The sequence below is a fragment of the Micromys minutus genome (assembly GCF_963924665.1).
Source record: "Micromys minutus genome assembly, chromosome: 1".
In the NCBI taxonomy this organism is placed as follows: Eukaryota; Metazoa; Chordata; class Mammalia; order Rodentia; family Muridae; genus Micromys; species Micromys minutus.
In genome coordinates, this window is record NC_137969.1 from 248,083,042 (window position 1) to 248,108,937 (window position 25,896).

Here is a 25,896-nt window from a genome sequence, read left to right on the forward strand (position 1 = left end):
TATAAAATATCAAACATTAAGTAAATACTATTTTTATATCAATCAGTCACACAAAATTCACTATTTAAAAAGACAACAAAATGATGATATATGAGTTTTTTCCCCATATTTGTTAAACAACACAAAAGTCATTAAGGGCTGTTATCTCTTGTGTAAAATATCTTTTTTGTAAATGTTTGCTTCTTTACAAATAATTCAAATGGTTAATATCCCTTGAAATGGGAAATAGGGATTGTCTAGTCAAGTTGGGGAAAACAGTTATTTAGCTCCAGTTTCTTTTTGACTTAAAAAAAAAAAAGCCATAAGGTTGTTGGCCTGAGAAAGAGGACTCAGTGTCAGAAGGAGAAGGCATACTGTGGTCAGTCTTGTTCTGCAATGCAGATGGCCATCTGCTTCCAAGAACTAGGTAGAGCCATGGTAGGGCAAGGGAGAGGGATGGGTTTCTACCATTAAATGGCTAAGTCAGGTGCTGGAATTTTATGGAATTTCTGAAGTGCCTTGTAGCCTCTTGGTGGTGATACACTTAGCATGGTCACTGGCCTTGCTAAATAAAGATGAAAAGTAGTTTAAACATTTGCCTTAAACTTCTGCAAAGACTGAACTGTATTTCTGATTTTCTATAGGGTATCAATTATGATAGTTGAACTTAAGAGAAAGAAAAATTATTGTGAGAACATGTAAAGTATTTCTAAGGAGTTGAACTTAATCTTTTAATAGTTTATAAATTTAAGTAACAAAGTTATATTGTGTATGTAATAAATTAGATTTATGCCATTTTGAAAGCTTAGAGTAAATAATTCAATAATTTTAATTAACTCTTGTATTCTAAGGAACCCAGTGACAATGGACCTCTTTTCACTGAATTAAAGTTCTACCAGAGGGCTGCTAAACCAGAGCAAAGTAAGAAACAATAAACACATTTAAAATTGTTTTGTTAAAGGTTTGAGTGTTTTAAAATAAGCGGGTTTTCCTGGCTTTATTTCACAGAGCTGAGGTTAAAGTGTCACATCCTATGTCTGTTTTCATTTGCTTTATACAAAACACCATTCCAATGGTATTTGCACGTGTCATTCTGATATATTGATGTATTTGCTCTGTGGCCTGTTGGCATGTGAAATAATCAATGCTCTTTGGCCTAGTTCACAAGTGTGAGTGTGAGGCCTCTGACTTTTGAGCATTTTGATAGATTCTGAGGCATAGATTCTGGGGCTGGCCCTAGGCTGCTGCTCTCACCTATGTTCATCTGAGACCCAACTCCTCATAGTAAGGAGCGGGAGCCGAACCTCCGCCTCGGCTCCTAGCCTTGCAAGGGGAGAGAGATGTAAACACTGAAGGAGACAGCCTCACACTTCTAGAGTTTTGGGTAAAAGTCATTCTTGTGGAAGCAAGCATGCTCCATGATTAGGAGCTGACTGAGAGGCAATGCTATTGCTTTGCGCTTTTAAAAATGGTTTCGTAGACGGACAGTTTCAAGATAGGTAACAGCAGGGTATATTTTTGCAGATTGGTAAACTTGTAAATTATACTTTGTGTGGGATATCCTGTATCCTTTATCCTATTTTATGAGTAGAGGTGGTTGTGTTGCACATATGCGTTAAGTTCTGCTCTTAGTAACTTGTTCTGAAATGACCTACATACAGCAGTTGAAATCACAGGCCTCTCTCTTAACTTCTAGTTCAGAAATGGATCCGTACACATAAATTGAAGTACCTTGGTGTTCCTAAGTATTGGGGATCTGGTCTACATGATAAAAATGGAAAAAGGTAAAAATCTCCATTTTGAGCATTTCCTGTTGAGTTGGTTTAGTAAGGAGGAACACCCACAATATCTGTAGGTGTGCTTCTGGACTGCAGGGCAGCAGAGGGGAAGGGTAAGACTGTAACTCTGCTTTTCTCTGTACACCACAGTGTGGGGGGCCTGTCAAATGGGGGTGCCAGTCTAACCTGTGGACTTCTGTGGAGCAGCACCAGGTGACTAGAACTCCATGGACAGGAGCAGAGTACCCTCTGCCTCTCCTGTTCTCTATGCAAGAGCCCTCTGGATTCCGATTTATGTCTCCTATTGAATGCCTAATCTTCCATAGAAAGAAACTAGGGTCTTGTTCTTTATGAGGGCTTTCGTCTGGTAGTTAGAGGTGGGAATCATGTAGCGATAGAATTTGAACCATGAGAGAAGAGCTAGATGCTTACTTAGTAACTTTTCCTCTTTGATGTCTTAGGGTTAGAGTTAGGAAAACCCTGAATACTTCTGTGCAACCTGCTCTGTGAAGTATCTGAGTGGATGCAAACTTCATGGAGCAAAGCTTGTAGGAGACTGAAGGCCAGGCTGCGTTAGAAACTGGAGGCTAGTCTGCTAGTTAGAATAGCGTTTGTAGTGGGTCACAGAAGGCTGTCATTTCCCTGTCTTAAGCAGTCATCAAAGGCTGGATACTATGGCTTTTGTTGTTGGTTTTTGTTGTTTGTTTGTTTGTTTGTTTGTTTGTTTTTTGTTATATTTTTGATCTAGGGTCTTGCTTTCCAAACCTAGCATCAAGGTACTGTAGAGCCTGGACTGGCACAGACCTTTCAGTCCTCCGCCTGCTCCTCACGAGTATGACTGGGTGTATCTCTGCCTGTCTTGTACAACGTCAGAAATTGGTGCCATTGTCTTGTGAGGTTTCCTTTTACACCAAGGAACCTATGTGACTTCCTCATACATTTTTATGGTCACAGTTTTATGGTCTTACGTTTAAACTTGCTACAGGCAAGATCCAAGTGGTCACACTAGAGTCTTGGTGAAAGACACTGAATGGTAATGGAAGACCATACCATTGGAATGCTCAAGCCAGATTGGTGCTGGGTTAGCAAAGACTTGAGAATGGGGCAGTGTCTTAGGGTTTAAGAGACACCATGACCAAGACAACTCTTATAAGGACAACATTTAATTGGGACTGGCTCACAGGTTCCGAGGTTCAGTCCATGATCATCATGGTGGGAGCATGGCAGCATCCAGGCAGGTACAGTGCAGAAGGAGATGAGAGTTCACATCTTGTACCAAAGACAAACAGAAGATTGAAGACTCTCAGGCAGCTAGGGGCAGGGTCTCAAAGCTGGAAACCCTACAGTGACACACTTCCTTGAACAAGGCCACACTGTCTAATAGTGCCACTCTCTGGGCCAAGCATATACAAACCATGACAGGTAGCCATTGTGTAGGTCTGCCAGTTTTATTAATTGGACAACCAATCATCTTTCAGGGACTGGGGTTCCCTGGAATTCTACGCCATTTGTTACAGGTGGTTTTCCTGGAGCAGTGTGCTGTGAGGTGAGGAGACCAGAGAGGCAGTGGGCAGAAGGATAGCTGTCTTCAGAGGGGCTGCTGGCAGAGCTTTAGCATAGTAAGAGTGGGCAGCTGAGCTGAGCAAGTGTGCAGCTGTGTCTCGGTGATGGCCAGTGATGGCCAGTCCTTCCTCAGTGGAGCTCGGGACTCAGACTGGTCGTGGATGAAGTGTTGACTGTTAGGATGAAGCACTAAAAACAGTCATAGAAAGAGGATCCTTCTCCGAGCTTCTTCTGCTAATGCCCTTAGTTTCCTTAACTTGTGTTTGAGTGGCGGGAGGGATAGGACGTTTAGAGCAGTATAAGAACCATGAAACTACTCACTGTTTCCATTTGGAATTGTTTGAACTGATTGATATTTTCCTATTACTTGAAGCTTTTAACTAAGTGCCTAGAAAGCAAGCATCGAAGTTCTTGCCTGATAGACACTTTCAGAAGTAGCTTTCACTCACTACTTAGCCCCGAGCTTTCTCAGGAACATGTGCTAACAGTTTGTGCATGTAAATTGTTTATTATTTAGAAATGGTGAGGAAATTTTAGGGGCCATTTAGAGTTAGTGTCAGGGTGATCTGTGCATAAAAACAAAAATCTGTGTAATCTGTGTTAGTAGTAGCTCCTGTGTTGAAGCAAACAGTGTGTTTATCCTCTTCCAGACTGTGCTCGCTAGTTTTTTTGTCAGCGTGACACACGCCAGAGTTATCTGAAATGAGGGGACCTCGGCTGAGAGAACACCTCTAAAAGATCTGGCCATAAGGCACTTTCTTAGTGAATAATGTGGGAGAGCCCAGTCCACTGTGGGTGATGCCACCTCGGGGTTACTGGTTCTGAGTTCTGTAAGGCAGCAGTCTGAGTAAGAAGCCATGAGAGCAAGCCAGTAAGCAGCATCCCTCCATGGCCTGTCTCAGCTCCTGCCCCCAGGTTCCTGTCCTGTGTGAGTTGCTGTCCTGACTTCCTCAGTGATGAACAGTATATAGAAGTGTAAGTCGAATAAACCCTTACTTCCACAGCTTGAGTTTTGGTCATGGTGCTTCATTGCAGCAGTAGTAACCCTGAGACACAGACTATTGGCACAGGTCAACTTGTCCGTAAAGGCAAATGTGTGCATCCTGCTCTTCTCTCTCAGCCTTGCACAACTTGCTTTAACCAGTGTTGGGAAGACACCTGGCTATACAAGTCAGGGCAGCATGAATCTCAACACAAATGAGTATAATTAGCTTTTACTTGGTAGTATGACTTTGACATAAACTTCACCTGCTAAAACATTTCCAACTTATTTGTTAAAAGATACATAGACAGAATTTCTAGTTCTCTTCTGATTCAGAAATTAATAGGACCCCATGTTTTCTATTACCACACTATCTTTTCATTTTAGCTGGCTGCCGCTTCCTTGGAAGCTCACTCTAGTCTGTCGTCACGAGTCTTTCTGCTGTGGCAGGAGCATCCCATGGGAGGCTTTGTCTTGTTGTGTGTTTCAATGATTTACACAGACTGGTTAGGATTTGGACAACTATTGGCGGTATAGGTGATGCCCAGAGGAGCTGAGCAGTGTCCTCACAGGTATCTGGTAGTCTCTGTGCACTCCTAGACTTCGAATTCCTAGGATGAGAACCGGCCTCCTCAGTTCACTTCTCCAAAAAGTATGGCCTCAGAAAATAATGTCACCTGGTCCAGGTGACATGGTAGGGTGATGGCAGATTAAAAAAATTTTATTTTTGTAGGGTATTCCTTTTGCAGAATTGACCATTGAGTGTTTAATATGTAATTGCTTAATACCATTTGGACAGTTTTACTGAATGTAGTTTTTAAGCTATCTTTTGACAGCCTAGATTTAACAGAACATTAATTGTTGAAATGTGTCTTAATAATGGAGGCACAGTCACAAGAAGATGCTCTTGTCTAAAACCAGCAGTTAACTGTGAGAAGCCAGCTGGATGTGTTCCAACGTAGATGAGTGTTGGGTTCTGGGTGGGCACTGTCTTAAGTGAATGTTGTCTCCTGTAAAACTATCTGAGTCCAGGGCAGGATGACGCAACATTCTGGATTCTTGAGATTTCTATGTAGTTGAGAGAGATTCCTCATGGTGTGTGTTTGCGCCCCTTTCTTCCTTGTTTTATAATCTATAATACTGCATTATTAAGCATTATCTTGACTTAATCTGAAGAGGGAATATTCATTGCAAGTACATGCTCCTAGTTATTTCCCTCACTGACTTTTCTTGTTTGTCTTCAGTTACAGGTTTATGATAATGGACCGCTTTGGGAGTGACCTTCAGAAAATATATGAAGCAAATGCCAAAAGGTTTTCTCGGAAAACTGTCTTGCAGCTAAGCTTAAGAATTGTATGTGAGCTATGTTCCTTGTGAATACTGTAAGGGCTAGTTTCCGCCGGAGCTCAGCCCTCTGCTGGCCGTGTTAGGTACTGCACTAACTCCCTGTGTGTTCTCCGCAGCTGGATATCCTGGAGTACATCCATGAGCATGAGTATGTGCATGGGGACATCAAAGCCTCCAACCTTCTCCTGAGTTACAAGAACCCTGACCAGGTCCTCAGAACTTCAGTCTTTACTGTCGTAAATTGTGCTGCTTGAGAGCAAGTGGGGTACTCTGGGCTGAACCCCACAAGCTCTGCTGCTTTGAAGTAGATACACTAACAATACAGGTTTCTCCAGACACTTGTATCCAGTTGCCATTCTGTATTTTTGTTGCAGTTTTCTGGCACTTTATCAAGTTGGCTGTTTTGCGCTATGAAATCTTCAGAAGTGCTTGATAAAGCGTGCATTTCCAATAGCTGTTTGGGGTGGGAGCCTAAACTCTAAAGTGCGCCAGTGAGTTAGATCCGCCGGTCTGCCTTGTCACCTTCACTATTTCCTGTGTTCAGAAAATCCATCCAATATAAATGTCTGTTACTTGGAGAATTTGGTCTTTGGCAGTGACAAGAAAGGCTGCTTACTGTCGCCTCTTGATCTTGTGTAAGAAGGAAGTTTTGAGTGCTTGACTCAGGGTAGTGATCTGTCAATATTCTCTGCCCTTGGCTCTGTAACCACCTTCTGCTAACGTTTCCTTCTTCTTTTGGTCACCTCCTTTTCTACCTCAATGTGTTTGCTTTTGCTCTACCAGCTATGGAGAGTGTAAGGGATCTATCTGTGGAGCGCACCAAGAGAAAGGGGCTGTGCTGGAGCACCGGGGAGGTGCCAGCCATCTCATTTGAGCTGTTTCCTTGAACACAGCCAAGAAGCTGAGCAGGAAAGCTCCGTTTAGCTGGAGTAGGAAGGGCTTGCAGAGTACTATTAAAAACTTGGCTCCTGTTGTCTGCACTTGACTGAAGTGAGCAGCTCTGTCCACACAGCAGCCCAGTGCAGCTCTCCGACCTGTTGAACACGTGTGTGCATGCATTGTGACAGAATCGGGTGTGATGTGTGGCAGTCAGATGGAAGTCACATGTTCCAATGTTGTATGCTAGTCAGAGAAACAGGTGATACCCACAGGATTACTCTGCTTAAGTTAGCTTTAATCTGGAAGACTTTAATAGATAGTGTTCAAGATGTAGGTAAAGACCTTATCTAAGAGTTTTGAACGTTATTACAGCCCTTGAATCATTTTATGAAGTAAATTGGCATTTGACTATTCTACAAAAATCAAGACAGCTGTTGTAGTGTTTGCTAACAGTATTTAATTCCCTGTTCTTTGTGGAAAGAGTCTTAAAAATGTACATCTTATGATAGTTTTCTTCTGGACCCTGTAAGAGAGACTACACACCTGTAAGCCTTGCCCATGGAGACAAGATTGATTACTTTAGCACATACTTTCCTAAGAATGCATACACAGTGAACTAATATTCAAGCACTGTAGCTTTATGGTCATTTAACATTTATTAAAAGTAAAAAATTCTTGGGCGAAAGGGTGGGGATAGCTTAGTGGTAGAGGAAGGTCCTGAGTTAGACCCCTAATACTGCAGACAAAATAAGATTTTGACAGTAAGAACTACTGAGGTACAGCTCAGCAGCAGAGCTCTTGCTTAGCGTGTGTGAAGCTTCAGGTGTAATCCCCAGCAAGCAGAGACGGGAGAGGCTCAGGACTCGCTTAGTGCTCAACTTAGATTTGACTTCTTTGGAGAGCTGTTGTTTGCCCTTGTAGGTGAATCTACCTCCAAGGGAGTGTATTTTATTTCAGTACTTTCTAGTAATTCATGTGCATCAATTTTCATCTTTAATTTGGTGCTTGGAAATTTATAGGTGTATTTGGTTGACTATGGACTTGCTTATCGGTACTGCCCAGATGGAGTTCATAAAGAGTACAAGGAAGATCCCAAAAGGTGCCATGATGGCACACTGGAGTTCACCAGCATCGACGCACACAAAGGCGTGGGTACGTGCACATTGGCCTGTGTGCCTCCACAGTGCTGTTGTTTCTGTCTGAATTTCTGTAGACTTATGCTAAGTAAACACAGACTGATAGTACCAGAAGAGCGTTATTGAGGAGCCGAGGTTTGGCTCTCGTACTTGAGTGAGGACCCTTGTGAATGCCTCTGGTCTTCAGGGGTACTGGACTGCACTTAGGATTCACACAGCTCAGCTCTGTGCTGCTGTGTTTTCTAGTGTCCAGTTTCTGTGTGGCTTTTGTTCTTATAAGTTGTCTTAGCTCCGTCTCCGTGCCCTTTGCTGTGGAGGACATACTGACAGTGTCTAATGTGTTAGTCAGTGTCTTCACGTCTCCCAAAGAGTGGCCCCAGGTCATGAGATGTCTCAGACTTTACTTCCTAGACCGGTAGGAGCGTTTTCAAACCCTAAGGCTCATCGTTATCAGTTTGGATTTTAAGTAAGTTATTAGTTAGAGATACAGATTTGTTTTACACAGCCCATTGTTCAGTGCTTTTATTATATGCAGGCAGATGTTTCTGCCACAAGTTAGACCTGAGTGGACTGTTCTGTCTTGACAATTTTCTGGAAAGTTGTTTCACTGAGCTTAATCTCCTGTTCTGTTTGTAGCCCCATCACGACGTGGTGATTTGGAAATACTTGGTTATTGCATGATCCAGTGGCTCAGTGGCTGTCTTCCTTGGGAGGATAACTTGAAAGATCCTAACTACGTTAGAGATTCCAAAATTAGGTGAGGGACAGCTTACATTGCTTTTGATTGGGAGGTGATGGGGCAAAATATTTTTTTAAGCAGTATTTTGGTTCTTTGTGAATTTTAATTATGTACCCCAATCCTACTTATCTTTCCTTCCCCTGGGGACCCCCTTGTGACTCCCTCCATAGAGAAAAGAATCTTGTGGAAGTTGTAGAGTGTCATAGTGTGTGCCACAGTACACCCCTTTGTCTACATGCATTTGCCTGCAAATGTTGACGAGGCCCCTGGCTGCTCAATTCCGGATCCTCACTGGGACTCCTCTTGGGCATCCCGCTGCTCTGTAGGACTGGCTCTTTCATGGACTCCAGCAGTTCATCAGTGGGATAGATTTGGGGTGGGCCAACTCAAAGCCCTGGATCTGAAATGCTGCCAGAGCCACCTCTACCCTGCTGCCCAGGTGAGGTGCAGGGCCCACTCTCCTGAGTGTTGCAGCCAGTGAGGGACATGGCCAGTTCTCCCGCTCCCTTGACCCGGGGCCAGCTCCTGCCTGCCATACAGTGAGGGAGGCACAGGCTTTTGTCAGAATATCTAAACAGTGTCTCTAGAGTTTTATTATCTAGATTATCTTTATTTTATTTTATTGGCAGTGTGTTGTTGAGCAGTCCTCCTGCCCAGTCAGCACACCTGGCAATGATTTAAGTTGGAAGGTGCAGGTTAGATAGCAGGTCTATTTGACCTCTACTGTTTCCCTTTGACGCACTACCTGCTGAGATGTGTTCTGTTATCGAAGGCTCTTGGGGACCACTCTTGTAACTAAGGATTCCTTTCTTCCTCTACAGATATAGAGATAATGTCTCAGCTTTGATGGAGAAATGCTTTCCTGAGAAGAACAAGCCAGGTAGGGGAGGCTTCTGTAGACCTTCGTACAGCCTTCATTTTCTAGGAGGAAAGATCGCTCAGCCTGTGTGTGAGTTTGGGCACTTCAGGACATGGCTGTTGTTAGAGGTACATCTTCACAAAAGCAGCTCTGCACAGTAAGCTCAGAGCCTCATACGGCTGCCCTTTGCTTTCAGGAGGGAAGCCTGCTCTCTTCATTTAGGCAGTGTTTATGGAGGTTGTACTATGAGCCATCAGTACAGGCTGCGCCAGACCCCTCCCTCAGGTTGGGGAAGGATGTAGCAGGGATTCTGTTACTACATTATACTGTTAGTCCTGTGGAGAATAAGAAAACAGGAAATGGAGTTGGGAATGTGGAGAAAGCACAGGGAGTAGAGGAGACAGTAAATGTTGATCAGAAAGGCCAAGGACAGCCTTGCTGAGGGGACTCCACAGCAGCTGAAGGAAGGAGGTAATAAAGGCTGTGTGGAGACTGGGAAGACTGTCCGAGAGGGAGTGAGGACTGCACTCCTTTTGGTCATCATGAGGCCATTGACTTTTACTTTGATGGAGAGTCAACAGCTTTAAATAGGAGAAAGATGCCTGTGGTCTCACCCTCTAGAGACATGAGTGTGTGTGGTTTCTGGTTGAGGCAGGACTGCTGAGGGCCGGAGTGGGAAGCTCATGGCAGTGTGCTTTTCTGTCACCATCCATCCTGGCCCCGATCCTGGACCCAGTACCCCAGAATCCTGCTGGCGTCTGTGTGGCGCCCGCTAGCTTTCCTGCTCGCCATTACTCACATACTCTGCTGCTTGTCTAGACCTTGTCCTCCGCACAGCTTCCCACACACTCCCAGTGGACCGTGTGAGACAGGCTCAGAGTCAGCTGACCTAGTGCCCTCTCCTCAAGACGTCCTTTATCTTCTCATGTCTCCTTTGTAAAAGGGCTAGGGGTGTTTCTCCTGTATGTATGTCTGTACACCACATGTGTGCCTAGTTCCTACAGAAGCCAGTAGAGGGCGTGCAGTCTCCTGGAACAGGAGTTTCAGATGGTTGTGAGTCACTGTGTGGGTGTTAGAGAACCCACATCCTTGGGGGAGCAGCCAGTGCTCTTACTGCCACGCCTGCTCCAGCTCTGACTTGGTTCCTAACTGCGTTTCTGTTGACGCTTTAGTGTCATCACGTCAGTTCCACACTCGCACTCCCTCTTGAGTGTGCTGGGCTTTGAGCGTGGAGTGGTTTGTGTTTGATTTTTGAGAGCCACTGCCTTTGGTACTGAGTCTTCCAGCCCACTGTGGCAATTCCTCCATTGCATCTCTCCTTAAATTCTGGTTATATTTTGGTCTCTACAGAAATCTTGCACAGTCACATTGGGTAATTGATGCTTTTTTATGTTAACTGTTCTGGTTTGAACATTTCTAGATTGTAACAGTATATAAACAGGGCAGGTTTTTATGTGTTTTACCTTGTATTCTGTACTGTGCTGTAGCCATTACATTAGCTTTGGCAGCTTTGTAGACTCTATAGGAATTTTGCTTTGTTCTTTCCTTTCTCTTCTTCTCTCTCTTCCTTCTTCCCTCCCTCCTTCCCTGCCAATACTTGGTTTCTCTGTGTAGCCCTAGCTGGCCTTGAACTTGTGTTCCTCCTGCCTCCGCTTCCCGAAAGCTAGGATTACATGTCTGCCTACCAAGGCCATTTTGTTACAGACCTTGAGGCAAGTACAGTTGTGCTGTTTGCCCCTGAAGACGCTTTGATACCTTTCTTGCCATCCCGTACTGGTCACTTGGCTGTTCTGTTCTGTGTAGATGGTGGTAAAGGTAGATCCTGCTCTCTCTTCTAAAACGGGGACTTTCTGTTATCTTTGTCAGGCACACTGATATTTGTTCCAGGTGTTTTTAAAAAATAATTTTTCTTCTCGGATGCTTCATAACTTAATGTAGTGTGTTTTGATCATATTGTCTTGTGTGTTTTAGATTCCATTTTACCTGGTTAAAAGAGTGGATGTTTGGCAACTCCCGCCCCCTGCCCTCCCCACTGTTCAGAATAGTGCCTGGTGCACGGTGGCACTTCAGTAGTTAAGCTAGTGGTTACATGTGTGTCTGGTGGATCCTGCTCTGACGAGAGCATGCTGTGTTGGACGTGGAATAGGAGGACGACTGATGAGATGCTGGCCCAGGCTGGGAGGACGGCCGCCATTTTAGTAACAGACCAGGGAGGCTCCCAGTGGCAGGAGTTGGGGGGTGAGTGGGTGGTTGCATGTCTAGGAACTGATGATGAAGGACTGTGGACACTGTCAAGGGAGATGCTCGGGAGTGGGGCTGGTCCTGTCAGTGACATTTCTCCCCATGCCCTGAGGCACCCCACCTCTCTGTTCTTGAATCTGCTCTCTGGGTTGTTTCTCACTTCACAGCATGTTCTCTTTCAAGACTGCCAACTTCTGGGGTCACTACAGCACAGGCATACTACGTTCTGAATTCCTTTTATATATACATTTTGTGCATTGGAGGTGTAATTTATGTTCTCTTATTATCTGTTAGGGTTGCAGAAATGTCTTTTACATTGTAACGCAAAATATGTCGTTTGACTTTACGTACCTGAAAATTCCTGGACTTGCAGACATACTTTGCATTGAGCTCCGAGTGAGGGCACAGTTTCTATTTTAACTCGCTCCACACTTGTGGTTTTGCCTTGGCTTTGTTTTCTTAGGAGTGAGGTGGACGTAGCCGGTTCCTTACTAAATGTAGTAAAATGATCGTGTTGGTTTTAGGTGAGATTGCTAAGTACATGGAGACTGTGAAACTACTGGACTACACGGAAAAGCCTGTCTATCAAAACCTACGTGACATCCTTCTGCAAGGACTAAAAGCTATAGGAAGTAAAGACGATGGCAAACTGGATTTTAGTGCTGTGGAGAACGGAAGTGTGAAGACAAAACCAGCCTCAAAGGTGGGTCTGGGTATTGAATGACGCAGCTTTGGGTTCCTCCGATTTCACCTTACAGTAGCTCAGCAAGGGAGTGTCGGGTTGGTGGCTAAGGTGTATTTAGCGGAAGGGCAGACTGCTGGCAGAGCAGAGAGTGTAGGGGACTAGGGACAGCCAGTATTTCCAGGAGCAGGCTAGTGTCTGCAATGTGACCTCAGGTCAGGTGTCGACAGGACAGTGACGCCACTGTAGAGGGGGGTCTCTTTTTCACAGGTGTGTTAAATTTATAGCCCGCCACTCTACCCACACTTGCTACCTGGCTAGTACTTTCTTTTTCTTTTTGTCTTTTTGGTTTGTGGAGACAGGGTTTCTCTGTAGCCCTGGCTATCCTGGAACTCTAGACCAGGCTGGCCTCAAACTCAGAAACCCACCTGCCCCTGCTTCCTGAGTGCTAGGAGTAAAGGTATGTGCCACCACTGCCTGTTAGCCCTCTTTCTGATTGGGGATTACTGGGGAAGGTTTTCAGAAAGGTATTCCTAGTGTAGTGAGGCCCAGGGGTGAACAGGATCATACCTTCCTCCTGAGTGTGGCTCCATTCTTCCCGGGTCCTGCTCCAGCAGCTGCTGTGACAGGGCCATGGGGCCACGGGGCCACTTGTGATTGTTGCACACGCTTCTAAGTGCTTGTTTTGAGCCTATTTCTTCAGGTTTTAGATGAAAGGAAGCTGTGAGTTTCCATCTCTTCAAAGTGCCCAGCCTGATTCTGACTCGTTTGTATGTGAACACTTAGAGTTAACTAGTCTGTATCCATCCTCCCACAAGAGGAATGTCTTCATCCCATAGCTCACCTCTCAAGTTGTTAAGAGTGCAGGTGTCCTCTTGTTTGTGTGTACTGTGTTCTTAGGGCTTAGAGTTCCTGAGTCTTGTATTTCTCTTCCTGGTTTTATGGTTTCTGTGTCCTTTCTCTCGGATTCATCTTTTAGAGTATGTGCTCAGTTCCTTTTTTTTTTTTTTTTTTTTTTTTTTGAGTAGAGCTATAAATGGTAAACTTTCTGAATCTACAAATGGTGTTAGTTGTTTCACTGAAAGAGTAATTTGGCCAAAGTCACTGCTTAGCTGTCCCTCAGCTTGCAGTTTGGGTAATTTTATTTGTTACCCAGTTTCTGGCTCCCCCCTACATTTGAGGCCACTTGCTTTTCATTCTACCCCTGCATTCTGCTTTTCAGCACAGAATGAGAGGGTGTGTGTTGTTTTGTTAGTTTAAACTTCATAGATGCTTGGTGCTTGGTGGACCCTGTCTGAAGACATGACACTCACTCTGGAACTTGCAGGAGCTTCCGCTTCATCTCCCCTTAGGATCTTCACTGAGACTCAGGAGAGCTGGAATCCAGCTTCCCTTTCCTTCTCTTTGACACACCATAGCTTTTCTTTTTGCATGTCTGCCTTATTTAGGGTTTTACTGCTGTGAGCAGACACCATGACCAAGGCAAGTCTTATAAAGGACAACATTTAAGGACTGGATTACAGGTTCAGAGGTTCAGTCCATTATCATCAAGGTGGGAACATGGCAGAGTCCAGGCAGGCATGGTGCAGGAGGAGCTGAGAGTTCACATCTTCACCTGAAGGCTGCTAGCAGAATACTAGGATGAGGGTCTTAAGCCCATGCCCACAGTGACACACAAGGCCACACCTAATAGTGCGACTTCCTGGGCCAAGCACATACAAACCATCACATTCTATTCCCTGGGGGCCATACCTACACATAGCATAATAAAAAATACATTTAGTCCAACTTCCAAAGTTTTGATAGTCTATAGCAGTCTCAACAGTGTTAAAAGTCCAAAGTTCAAGGTGTCTTCTGAGATTCATTTAATCACTTAACTGTAATACTCAAAACAAGACAGGAAACCAGCTGAGAAAACCCCAAACTCTGCATCTCCATGTCTGATGTCAAAGCAGTCTTCAGATCTTCAATTCCTTTTTTATCTTTGTTGACTGCAACAAACTTCTTTCTCCTGGGCTGGTTCCACTCCCTGTTAGAAGCTTTCCTCAGCAGATGGCTCACGGCTCTAGAGTTTCAAACATCTTGGGGTCTCTAAGGCAGCTTCAGTGTTACAGCTTCTTGTTCCAGTGTCTGGGATCCACACATGATCTTCTGGGCTCCTCCAAAGGGCTGGCTTCACTTCTCCAGCTCTGTCCTCTGTAGCACTCTAGGCTCAGGTCGATCTGCTCCACTGCCATTGCTGTTCTTGGTGATCATGCCATGGTACTGGCATCTCCAATATCTCGGAGTCTTCCACTGCAACCAGGCTTCACCAGTAGCCTCTCTTCATGGTGCCAGGCTTCAACTCCTTTGCATGACCCCCTCAGTCCTGGGTCGTCAACTGCAACTGAGACCACAATGGCCTTTCCTGGCTCCTCACAGGGCCGAGCCTCAGCTGTCCATCATGACCCCTTCATGTCTTCAGAACCAGTACCACCTGGCTGACTCTTACACATTACCAAATATTGCTTCAGCAAGAGGTACAATCTTGGCTATCTCCAGAAAACAGCTTTTTTGTGCTCTCAGAAAACACTTCCCAGAAGATTTCACCTCAGTGATGCTGGTCTCTTCTTAATCACCACTAATTTAGCTTCAGCTAAACAGCATACACACCCTGTTTTGATCTCTGTGAATGTGTGCATCAGCTGTAAGATACAGGAGACCATTTGGTACAGTATCAGTGCCTAGCTCTTAGAGAATTGATCTGTGGAAGCCACACAAGGGTGTCTTCTCAGATGTCCTCAGAGTCAGGTGATGAAGTTGTCTTTAATCATGGCCAAATTTTAGGAGGCTAAGCGTGCACGTCTCTGCATCTTTAATACAGGATGAATTTAAAAACAAACTGTCTGTGGAAATAATAATGCATTCTTTCTTGTTTAGAAGCTTGTCACAAGGGATGAAAAGGAAACCTGGATGTTCAGCGCTGTTGCTAACACTGCAGGCATCAGAGAGCGAGGGCTGTGTCACTGCTGAACTCTCCTGCTTTCTTCCTCTAGAAAAATAATGGCATTCTCATTTTATTCTCTCGCCACCGTCCTAAGAACTGAGGCACAGCCGTGAAGCTGAGTTCAGTTTTAGTGTATTGGGTAGATAAGAGTGGAGTCTGGGTTAGACCTCACAGATGAATGCATGTGGGATAGGCTTGAGTGGTCCTGGCTTGCTCAGCGTTCATTTGCAGCACAAGACAAGATGATAATTGGCATGAAGGAAATATATACATGTGGCCCCATGATCATATTAAAGCATATACATCACAGCAATGAGCTTGTGCTCTATTTATTTTCCTTTGAATTGTTGATTGGTGTGGGTAAAGCAGAGGACTCCTGGCTTCCATGTCTGCTGTTTGTGTGTTTAGTGAGTCAGGGTTTAGTGGGCCAAGGGAATTTGTTTTAGTAGTAATTTTGAAGTGGCTTTTGTGTTTTGTAAGGAACCATCCTACTACCGACTGGAGGGGAAAGATGTGGTTTTACTGATCTTCAGGGAGATGGACATCTAAAGTGTGATGTTATCACATCTGCAGTGGGCGCCTCAGGGTTTTCTTCTTCCTTGTGGGTTCAGAGGACTTGCTGCTGCTGGCAAGGAGCCCTTCCAGCTCCAGGCTGTGGCTGATTCAGAGCACCTTACAGAGCCTCCTTCCATCTGTCTTTCTTTGGACATTGTGGTAGCCATGTGAGACACTTCATTACAACTTAACGACGCTGACAGCTCTAAAGTAAGGGTCCCTTCTCCTGGCCTTGCAAGTCCAGTATCCATGGAACTGAGGAGCTAGAGTACCAGCTCCATGGGCTTATTCTCTGTCCGCCTCATGTTTGTTGGCCAGACACGTACCCACACATAAATCCGTCCAACCATACTGAATGTGTCTGTGTGTGTGTGTGTGTGTGTGTGTGTGTGTGTGTAGGTAGGTAGGTAGATAGGGAGTCTCAAAAAAAGGCCAGCTGAGTTGCCCAGCTGAGTTGCCTCAGGTCTTGCACTACTGTTCTATAACTGTAATGTAGTTTTCCTCAGAGAAGCTCCTGGCACTTAAAGAAAAACCTCCTAGTGATTTTAGTCATAAAGTAAAGATAATTAAGGTGTAAGTAGCTGCCTGATTTTGCCTTTTCCCTTGAACTGTCCATAAAACAATTAAGTTTTAGATGTTAGTGGTTTAAGTGATAGTGTCCTAGAGGAAAGCATTTCGTGCACTCCAGCGAGGCAGAGAATGCAGACATTAGTTTCGAGAGCCGAGTTCCCTGATTGTAGACGCATCTTAGTTTAACTGTCAGGTTTGCTCCTGCTGACTAGAGTCTTGAAGCCATCTCTGCAGAGTTTCACGTGTTGCCCTCAGACATGCAAGTGGAGTCTTCCAGGTTTAAATCGCTGCTTTACTAGGAAACTTCTGTACCTAGTGTGCCTACAGGGTCTGGCTAGGGGCTTTTGCTCACCTGTTGATTTTTACAACTAGCAGGTGGCCTCTAACAGCTCCTTCTCTGGGCCCTTGAGAGGCCGAGCCAAAGGGAGACAGCCATGCTCCAGAATAAGCGCTGGATGGCGCAGATGAAGCCCGCTCTGTGATGTGCACAAATGAATCAGAGTGCTTTCTGGTACAGTTAGGGAAGGGCAAGACTAAGTCCCAGCCCTGGATGAGCATAGGTCAGAGGGAGCAAACAAAGCACAGGCTCCTTGGCTATCTTGTGTCTCTCTCCACTTTTCTTATGTAGTGCATTTTAACTGTGTCTGCCAGTCTCCAGGTTCTGTGGCACCCCATGTCTGCTGTCCCTGTGTTATCCCCCCAACCACCACCACTTTTAGTTGTCTGTAAACTGCGCATTTGCATGGTGACTTTACTGGGCTCTGACAGCTATGACGAGTTGACATGTGTGTTTGTGCCTGGAGATGTTTGGCTTCTTTAGCACCAAGCCTAGGAATTTTAGGCGTTTTGTTTTTGAAATGACACGTGTGATGGCTGCAGTGGGGCAGGGCACACAGAGCTCACTTGCTTTGTTGGTGATGGCCGTAGTCTGGCTGCTGTTTCTTAGACTCGGGCTCCTTGCGATGATCTCAGGTTTGACTTGAGCAAGGAGTTGGTCTCTAGTTTTGCCTCTGAAGATTTTTGTTGTCTTTTTTGTTGAAGCAGTTTTATTGGTCTCCAGTCAGTGTTTAGACTATTAGTAAATTATCAGTCCAAATGTATCCAGCTGATTTTTCTTCCTGTTTCTAAATTGGAAGTGAGAAGCAGCTAATTAACTAAATTCTAACCTAGCATATCTGAACACTTTAAAAATATAATGTGTAGTATATTACTAATGTTCTTTGAAATAAGCCTATTTTCCAAGGCCTTTTCTGTGTTGAATTAAAAGCAAACTCTGTCGAATGTATATTTTGTAAGTCGCCCTTGTGTGTCGTACAGTATCTTGGTTTCATTTATAAATGCAAATAAAGGTACCCGTGAGACTTGGCATAGACTGTCACAGATTCAGGGATTGGCACAACCATTTCAGAGGTATTTTATTTCGAAGGGAACCCACACCTGCACCCAAAGTCGTAAGGATTTTGATAGATGCATCTTGCTGTTTGGGATTTGTGTATTGCTGTAGAACCCAAGTGCCATATACTTATGCACTGCGAAACTAGACAGGCTTAGACCACAGACTCTTTCTACCCAAACTGCATGTGTCATTAGGAGAGTTGGGTAGGAGCCTGTGGGTGGATGAATGTGACCCACCACTTTCTCCAGTACACAGGTGTTCCTTTCCTTGGCTGAATGCTGTCTGATTTTCATTCCTTGTAATTCACCTGTATGGAGATTAAGAAAGCTTATTTTTATTAAGTACGCTTCAAAACAAAATGAATGTGCTAGGCTCTTTGATAGGAAATACTGGCTAGCTTCCTTTATAATAAGCATTTAAAAACTACCCTATAAAATCTGGAAAACCTGCTTTCTGTTCTGTTTGGAACACAGAGCAGAGTGCTGAAATATGCCTCCTTAATTTTGGTCTGAAGGAACAAAAAGTGTCTGTGTTTATCCCTGCCTAATGCATCACAAGTCTGCTGACATGCTAACCTTGGAGTCTTGGCCGCTGTTAATCAGGCCTGTGAACCGGCAGGAGAGACGTACCTAACGTGCTCCGTCAGTGCACTTGCATATGGAAGCTCTCACAGGGGAGCTGCCCGTGCCAGCTGAGGGTTACCTGCCCACTGCAGTTATTGTATGTAATTATCGAGCCAATCTGTTCAGCCCAGCAGGGTTTAGATGGTAATCATGAAGCAACACTTTGGAAAGAAAGATGTAAAGCATTCTCCCCTTCCCTCATCAGCAGTGTGAAGTTAGAGCCATTCTCATGGCTGTGTTTGAGAAGCAGTACCTTCTTACACAAATCTCCTAAGTGAATGCCATCGAAAGTTCCTTAAGGTTTAATCAGGATGTCTCTGTGTGTGGGAGTCCTTCCACAGGTATGTGGTAGGTTCTCTGATCCCAGTCTTTCTGCTGCCACCTTATCCATGCCTCCAAACAGTGGGATTGAGTGTCGTGCACCGACAGTGGTTCTCAGTACCGAGACTGAAACATGGTAGCTTGCACAGGTTGGCTTCGTTATAAGGGGCGGAACCCATGGTTGCCATTAGGGAAAGAAAGCTGTGCTGTCAGCAAATATTATCTTCTGCAGCTGTACACAAAATGGCCTGAAGCAAGGAACACTTTGAGATGAAGTGGAACGTAATATTAATCGCTAGACAGTGTAAGTGAGGACATCCTGTTGTGTCATGCTGTGGAGTCTGGATGTGTCAAATATCTTCCTAAGTGGTCCGGGTTCCGCCAGGGAACTTAGGCTTTGAGTTAGAATTCAGAGCACTACACAGTCAGATTTGTACCTCCATATGATAAGGTACATGGAAAATACAAAGTTTTATGTTCATTGCCAGCATCCCTCTATAAATACACCTATAGAGAGCTGTTATTTAACCGAATGGCTCAGCACAGATGGGATTAGTGTAGCCTTGTGTGTTTGTGAGGAGGGGCAGACAGTGCAAGCACATCCTTCAGATACCACAGCCGAGAACACGGAAGGTGGAAGGACTGTGGAAAATGCGAACGGCTTCAAGCAAGCCGGAGAGCTTTGTCCTCGTGAGATCGCTCACACAGCGACTTTATGGAACTCAAATATTTGATAAGAAGCATTCTAAAGAAACACTGGTTCATGAACAGAATTTAGATTCCACGTGTGAGATGAGGTTGTATGTCTCTCAGGCTTACAGCCTCTGACTTTACCTCTACTCATGTTAAGCAGAAGAGTGAGTGTCACTGGCCTGAGGAGGTGACAGCAGGTTGGTAAACATTTCATGTTCTGTTGATCAGTGAGACTCAGTTGTCAGAAGAAAGACCTCATTCAGGCTGACTGTAGCTAGAGGCTTCTGCTCCTTCCCTTGGGTCCTTTTGGATACTTTGAGACTCCCACACTCAGATAGTTTTGTCTATGTGTATTATTTTGTATAATTATGTGTATTTGCTTTTGTGGGCATCAGATTACATTCCTCTCTTTCTCTCTTGTCTTTTGAACCTTGTTTCCTATGTAAGAAGCGGAAGACAGAAGCAGAAAGCACAGTGTGTACTGTGGAAGACATGGAGTGCTCAGATACACAGGTGCAGGAGGCTGCACAGACTCGTAAGTGAAGACCCTTGCTGTGTCCATGAATACCCCAGGTTGTACTTCCTCCCACTGGCTGATGGCTTGGCCACGTGAGTCATAGGATTTCAATGTGATTATAACCTTGGAGATGGTACCGTACTGCGTACTACTATATAGGAGTGTCTTACTCACATGCTTTCTGTCACTTCCACAGCCATCAGGACAGGGATTTGGAGGGCAGAGACCAGAACTGCCTTTCAGGCTGGAAGCTTTCCACCTCTGCAGGGGTGGATGGGGTTGTGCACTCATGCCACAGCTGCTTCTGCAGCTTGTCCCAGCTGAGCTTTGAAACTTCACAGTTTAAAGCAAGGGATGCAGAAGCAAAGATCTGAAGTCACTTCTACTTAGGGGCTGGTGCTGAAGGTCTCGCCTGTAAAGTCAGATGGTGTCAGCAAAGGCATGTGCAAGCTGAGCCTGACATGTCTGCTGTATTGGGTATTCCCAAGCAGTGCTCTCTTGGACTGAGTGCTTTTTCAACAGACTTTTCCCCCCCTCTTTCTTAGTTTTATTATTTGTTTGGTCCTTGAGCATTTCTTAATTTCTGATGAATAGCCTCGTTTTGGGCAAAAAGGTCACAGTAGCATAAATGCCCTAGTGACAGAGGCCAGCACTGTAGTTTGCCTTTGTGTTGACACTGGCCCTAGTACATGTTGGAAAGCAAGTTTTGGAAGACAGCCACCTTTATCCAGATTTATTAGCATTTTGCCCTTATATTATGGATCTAACATGGTTAGGTTCATCTGCATTTACCCTGGGATGCCAGGGGCATGTCATTCATTCCAGAGGCCAACGCTTTACAGTCGTTCCTTTCATTCTAACGCTGCTGTCTCCCGTCTGCTACTGTTTGTTTTTTACTGCCTCCTTCCCTGTCTTGTTCATTTTGTTATTAGGAAGTGAGGAGTCCCAAGGAGCAATACATGGAAGCACGTCTCAGCCAGAGGCGGGCTGCAGCAGCTCTGACAGTGAGTGGGGAAGGACTAAGTAGACTGATGAAGACAGCTCTGTTCTTACTTTGAACACACCCTTAAGCGTTAAAGCATCCTGTGTCATAGCTCATGCAAGTCTCAAGTTGTGTTAGTTAGGCTAAGCCAGGAGTCGGTCCAGGCAGGCCCCAGATGTGCTGGAGACCAGCAGGCTTTCTTAGCTGCCCGTGGGGTGTCGGCAGCCTGTATGTTGCTTGATGAACACAAATGTCTTTGTTTTGAGAGTGTGTGACTTAAAACTACTTCTAATCATGAAAACTCATCTTAGTCCTGGCAATCTGGGGTAGGATTGTAGTCACTTTAGCTGGCAGGCTGCTAAGAAAATGTCACTGAGCTGTGACTCCTGCCATAAGGACCTCTCAGACTGCTTTGCTGCATAACCTGTTTTTTTAGTTTTTCGAGATACAGTGTTTTTATCTGTCCTGGAACTTGCTCTGTAGACCAGCCTAGCCCCAGACTCATAGAGACCACCTGCCTCTGCCTCTCAAGTGCTGAAATTAAAGGCATGTGCCACCACCATTGGACTACTATAACTTTTTAAGTTAATGAAGAATAATTAGATTCTACATTCATGTAAACTCAGAATTACTTTAATTTTTTGTTTTCTGTAACTCTATGTAGAACTGGCTGGCCTCAAACTCACAGTGATCTACTTGCCTCTGCCTCCCAAGAGCTGGGGTTAAAGGGGCCCACCAGTATGCCTAGCATTTGCTTAATGATTTTTGTGTTTTCTTGTTGTAGGCCATTTCCCTCTGAAGTACTAGAGTAGTTATTTTACCATCAGAGTATTCATGGGGAGAAGTATCATCTGAGGTGGATGGTAAACGTTATTGCTTGTAGAGAAAAAAACAAACAAAGTAAACAACTCACCGGGCCAAGGGTCATGCAAACGTTATATTTATCAGTCAGGGCTCTGGATGGAGAAGGCACATTGCTGGGCTTGACTCTCTTAATATTTTGAGGAATGGAATAAATTCCTTAAATTTTGTTCTTTGGGGCTTTAGGGTTTTATGTCTTAAATGTGTTTCAAGAATGGCTGTCTTAATGGCAGCTTTACAAATGTCAGTTTCTTCATTAACAATTTTATTTTCAAACACAATTTATGGTTTACAGTGTGGTAAGAGACTGTTCTCACTGAGTGATCTTTTAGAACGCTGTGCCTTGCAAATGGGAGCAACTTTCCTTTAATATCTATTTAGGCCGTTTTAAAGCCGTGTGTAATTTTCTTGATACACCTAAAGTCATTTTGAATAGTTGGAGGTCTGTTGTGTGGGAGCGCACTCTGAAAGCTTTCTGTGTGTGACGTGCAGGCTGTGAGAGGGGGTGAGGGGCGGTGCCGGGAGAGCAGGCCTCTAAGCCTTTTATCTTTATGTAAGGCGTAATTTTTACCAATTGAGGAAATTTGGTTATTTGCTGCAAGTAATTTTTCCCCCTCACAAAATGATAAGCCTTAAAAACCATGTGTATTCTGGCATTTTAAAACTGTGCCAATATTCCAGCATTGTACTAAAGATTAATTGATGTGGCCATAATACTTGTGGCTTTGTTCCTGTCCCCTGGTGGATGGTGCCACTGTTCTTCTGGAGGTAAGCTAAGCTGTGATGCACTGAGGCTGGGGTCCTGAGGATGTCCTCTGGGGGAGTGCTAGAGTCAGGAACCGCATGTCTCTAGGACAGCTGCTGAGATACTTCCCACTTTCACCTTGCGCGCACTCACCTATGTTATTTTTCAAGTATCAGCTTTTACATGGTAGTTTTACAGTTAGCTCTGTTACTAACTGTATTGTGTTATGAACATTGTTGTATTATTACAGACTTGAATAGCAGAATCCATCAGCTTCCTGATAACGGTTGGTTCTGATTTTCCTTAGGTTCCAGGAGGCAGCAGCATTTGGAATTGCAGCAAGAAATGCTAAGTCTAGAGCACCGGGGTAAGCAGCAATCTTTAGCCTAAGAGTGAAGTGTCATCAGGACAGTGTAAGAGCAACCGTACTGAGTAGAGTGCCTGCTGTCTTCTCTGGTGGTTGGTCTTGAGCTGACTGTTAGAACACTCGTAGAACAGCGGCATTTCTGATTTTCCTTGTAGATGTAACCAACATTTTATATGTGAAACTCACAAAATATACCATGTTGTTTTTCAACACAAAAGCTTTTTATTTCCTCATGGTTCAGTAGCTCTTAGCTTATTTCTGTTAGCATGGGCTACTTACACACAGCAGTGGTTTTGTTGTGCTCATTCTGACTTAGAATGTATTTTGATCTTACTGACCCCTCATCCTCTCAGTTTCCCCTCACACCCTGTCAGACCCCCAACTCCATCCCTCTTCTGCTTTCCTGTCTTCATCTGTTCCCTCACCCAGTCAGCCCACTCCTGCCCAGGTAGTGTCATTAGGCTCTCACAGTGTCCTGGGCCAGGGCCCCTTCCCACTACCCAAGCAGCTGCTGAACCCCTGAGATGCTCATGTGGGTGGGGGGTGCTTTACTGTTCCATTGGAGACTGTTACTCTGCCACAGTGACAGCCTGTGTGAGTGGTGGCATGGTGCTCATACAAGTCTAAGGTTTGCTGTGATTGAACTGAGCAACAATTGAACAGAAACCATCTGAAAAATTTTTAATTTTAAAACAGATTTTCCCAGCTAAGTAGCTGAAAACGCCCATAATCAGAATACCTTTAGAAACCATAATTACTTGTGTGGGATTAGATATTTTTCACAGATTCAAAGAAAATTTTGTTCTTTTCCAAAAAGAAGTTGATTAACTATTGACTACCAGGATGCCCTTGTTTTAACGTTTCTTCTGGTCGTTTCTGGCCCAGAGAGCTTGAGGCTTGGAAAAACAGGATGGCAGGCTGGGCAGTGTGGTCTGGCTTGGAGAGGAAGCCCTTGTGAGGTGGATAGGAGCAGTTCCCCGGACCTTAAGTTAGGAGTGGGAGGGCCTGCAGGGAGGGCCTCTTGCTCTGTGCCATGTGTAGCCGCAGGCTCCCCAGGAAGTGTAAGCTCGGAAGTTATGATGGAAGTTAGTGTTTCAAATTTGTAATACAAAGTATGGGGAGAAATACTGGGGTGGGTTTTTACTGGTGGATTAAACTAGAAAGTAACCTGACAGTCCCTAGGCTGTGCAGCTCAGTTTGGCCCTTGGGAGACGTTCATCTCCACAGCTGTCGGTCAGACACGAAGAGATGTATAGTTCTGATCCCGTCCTACTGTAAGTTAATGGTGACTTACGTGACTTTCTCTGATTGCTCTTCAAGGTTCACGAACCAGAAAGAAAGCCCAGAAGTAAATGAGATGCCAGAAACCATCTTCTCTGCCTATTCATTTGCCTTTTTTCTCCTTTTCCATTTTATGTTTTATTTTCATGTGAGTCTTATGGGATGTTAGTAATAATTGAGTGGAGTTTTTTTTTTTGGGAAAACAAACTTTATTAAAATGAATATTTTGTGTACTTTATTGAAAGATAATTTATGAAATCTCGAATCTTTAGTTGTCATAACCCATATGGTTTGGGGCTTGGGAGCGTGTGCTGGCTTTGGCTGCTGTGTGCTTCCCAGATTGGACAGAGCACTCAACAGGCTCCTTGCTTTTAAGGAATGAAGAACTTAAAATAAAGGTTTCTCTCTTTTGCTTGATGTAGTATACAATTTATAGTGATAATAAAGTTTGGTCTACATGGATTCTGTTCTTTTATACAAGCATTTATTTGAATACCCACTGTGTGCACAAAGAAAGAGCACAGTAGGTATAGCCTGTCTGAGACAAACTCAGTGTTCTAAAGTCAGATTAGCTAAGAGTAAGTGTGGAGGGTAAATGGCGTGAGGGCATTCACCAGCCACCCAGTGGTCCTGCCACACCAGCTGCAGGGATTACACCCCACACCAGGTGCAGGGATTACAGGGTGTACCTCACACCAGCTGCAGGGATTACACCCCACACCAGCTGCAGGGATTACAGGGTGTACCTCACACCAGCTGCAGGGATTACAGGGCACACCCCACACCAGCTGCAGGGATTGATTATAGGACACACCCCACACCAGCTGCAGGGATTACAGGGCACACCCCACACCAGCTGCAGGGATTACAGGGCACACCCCACACCAGCTGCAGGGATTACAGGGCACACCCCACACCAGCTGCAGGGATTACAGGGCACACCCCACACCAGCTGCAGTGATTACAGGGCACACCCCACACCAGCTGCAGGGATTACAGGGCACACCCCACACCAGCTGCAGGGATTACAGGGCACACCCCACACCAGCTGCAGGGATTACAGGGCACACCCCACACCAGCTGCAGGGATTACAGGGCACACCCCACACCAGCTGCAGGGATTACAGGGCACACCCCACACCAGCTGCAGAGATTATAGGGCACACCCCACACCAGCTGCAGGGATTACAGGGCACACCCCACACCAGCTGCAGGGATTACAGGGCACACCCCACACCAGCTGCAGGGATTACAGGGCACACCCCACACCAGCTGCAGGGATTACAGGGCACACCCCACACCAGCTGCAGGGATTACAGGGTGCACTCCACACTAGCTGCAAGGATTACAGGGTGAACCCCCTATACTAGATGCAAGATTTTTATGATTAGAAAACCATAAACACAGAGTATTTTCCAAATTGGGAATAAAGCTCAGAAAATGTAGCATGTTTATAAACACTTTCAAGAGACCTTCTTCAAAAATTGCACTTAGAGCCATCAGGGTTGGACACATGTTGTCATGGGTGAGCAACTTGCCTGCTTTTACAATGTGTATTGTGTCCGGTCGCATGGGCAGCCATGGTGTGTTCAGAATATAACTCACACAGCCTAGGACAGGCCTAAAGTCGTCACCTTGACAGTACTAAGGAACCCGTTGTGTGGACAAACAGAAGCACTGAACTGTGACTGGCTCTGTGGACTGTTGAGTTGTCACCTGACATGCAAAGCTGAGCTACAGCCCCAGAGGCTAGTTTCTCAGAGTCACCGTGGGTCCTAAGGCGAGGGGGCTTAGAGACTCCTGTTCCTTCAGAA

At 45.0% G+C, this 25,896-nt stretch overlaps 1 protein-coding gene across 4 annotated transcripts in view; it reads left to right on the plus strand.

Moving 5' to 3' along the window:
• The window catches only part of VRK1 (VRK serine/threonine kinase 1), a 69,898-nt gene extending 45,446 nt beyond the window's left edge, over positions 1-24,452 (plus strand). For all 4 annotated transcript variants that reach the window (XM_080941090.1, XM_080941089.1, XM_080941088.1 and 1 more), the window contains 11 exons: positions 831-900; positions 1,676-1,763; positions 5,547-5,655; positions 5,766-5,858; positions 7,548-7,680; positions 8,301-8,421; positions 9,225-9,283; positions 12,028-12,206; positions 19,777-19,864; positions 22,742-22,801; positions 24,122-24,452. In XM_080941090.1, the coding sequence (XP_080797216.1) occupies positions 831-900; positions 1,676-1,763; positions 5,547-5,655; positions 5,766-5,858; positions 7,548-7,680; positions 8,301-8,421; positions 9,225-9,283; positions 12,028-12,206; positions 19,777-19,864; positions 22,742-22,801; positions 24,122-24,153 (1,032 nt within the window). In that variant the 3' untranslated portion in view covers positions 24,154-24,452. The remainder of the gene's footprint in view (positions 1-830; positions 901-1,675; positions 1,764-5,546; positions 5,656-5,765; positions 5,859-7,547; positions 7,681-8,300; positions 8,422-9,224; positions 9,284-12,027; positions 12,207-19,776; positions 19,865-22,741; positions 22,802-24,121) is intronic.
• Positions 24,453-25,896: the final 1,444 nt, after the last annotated feature.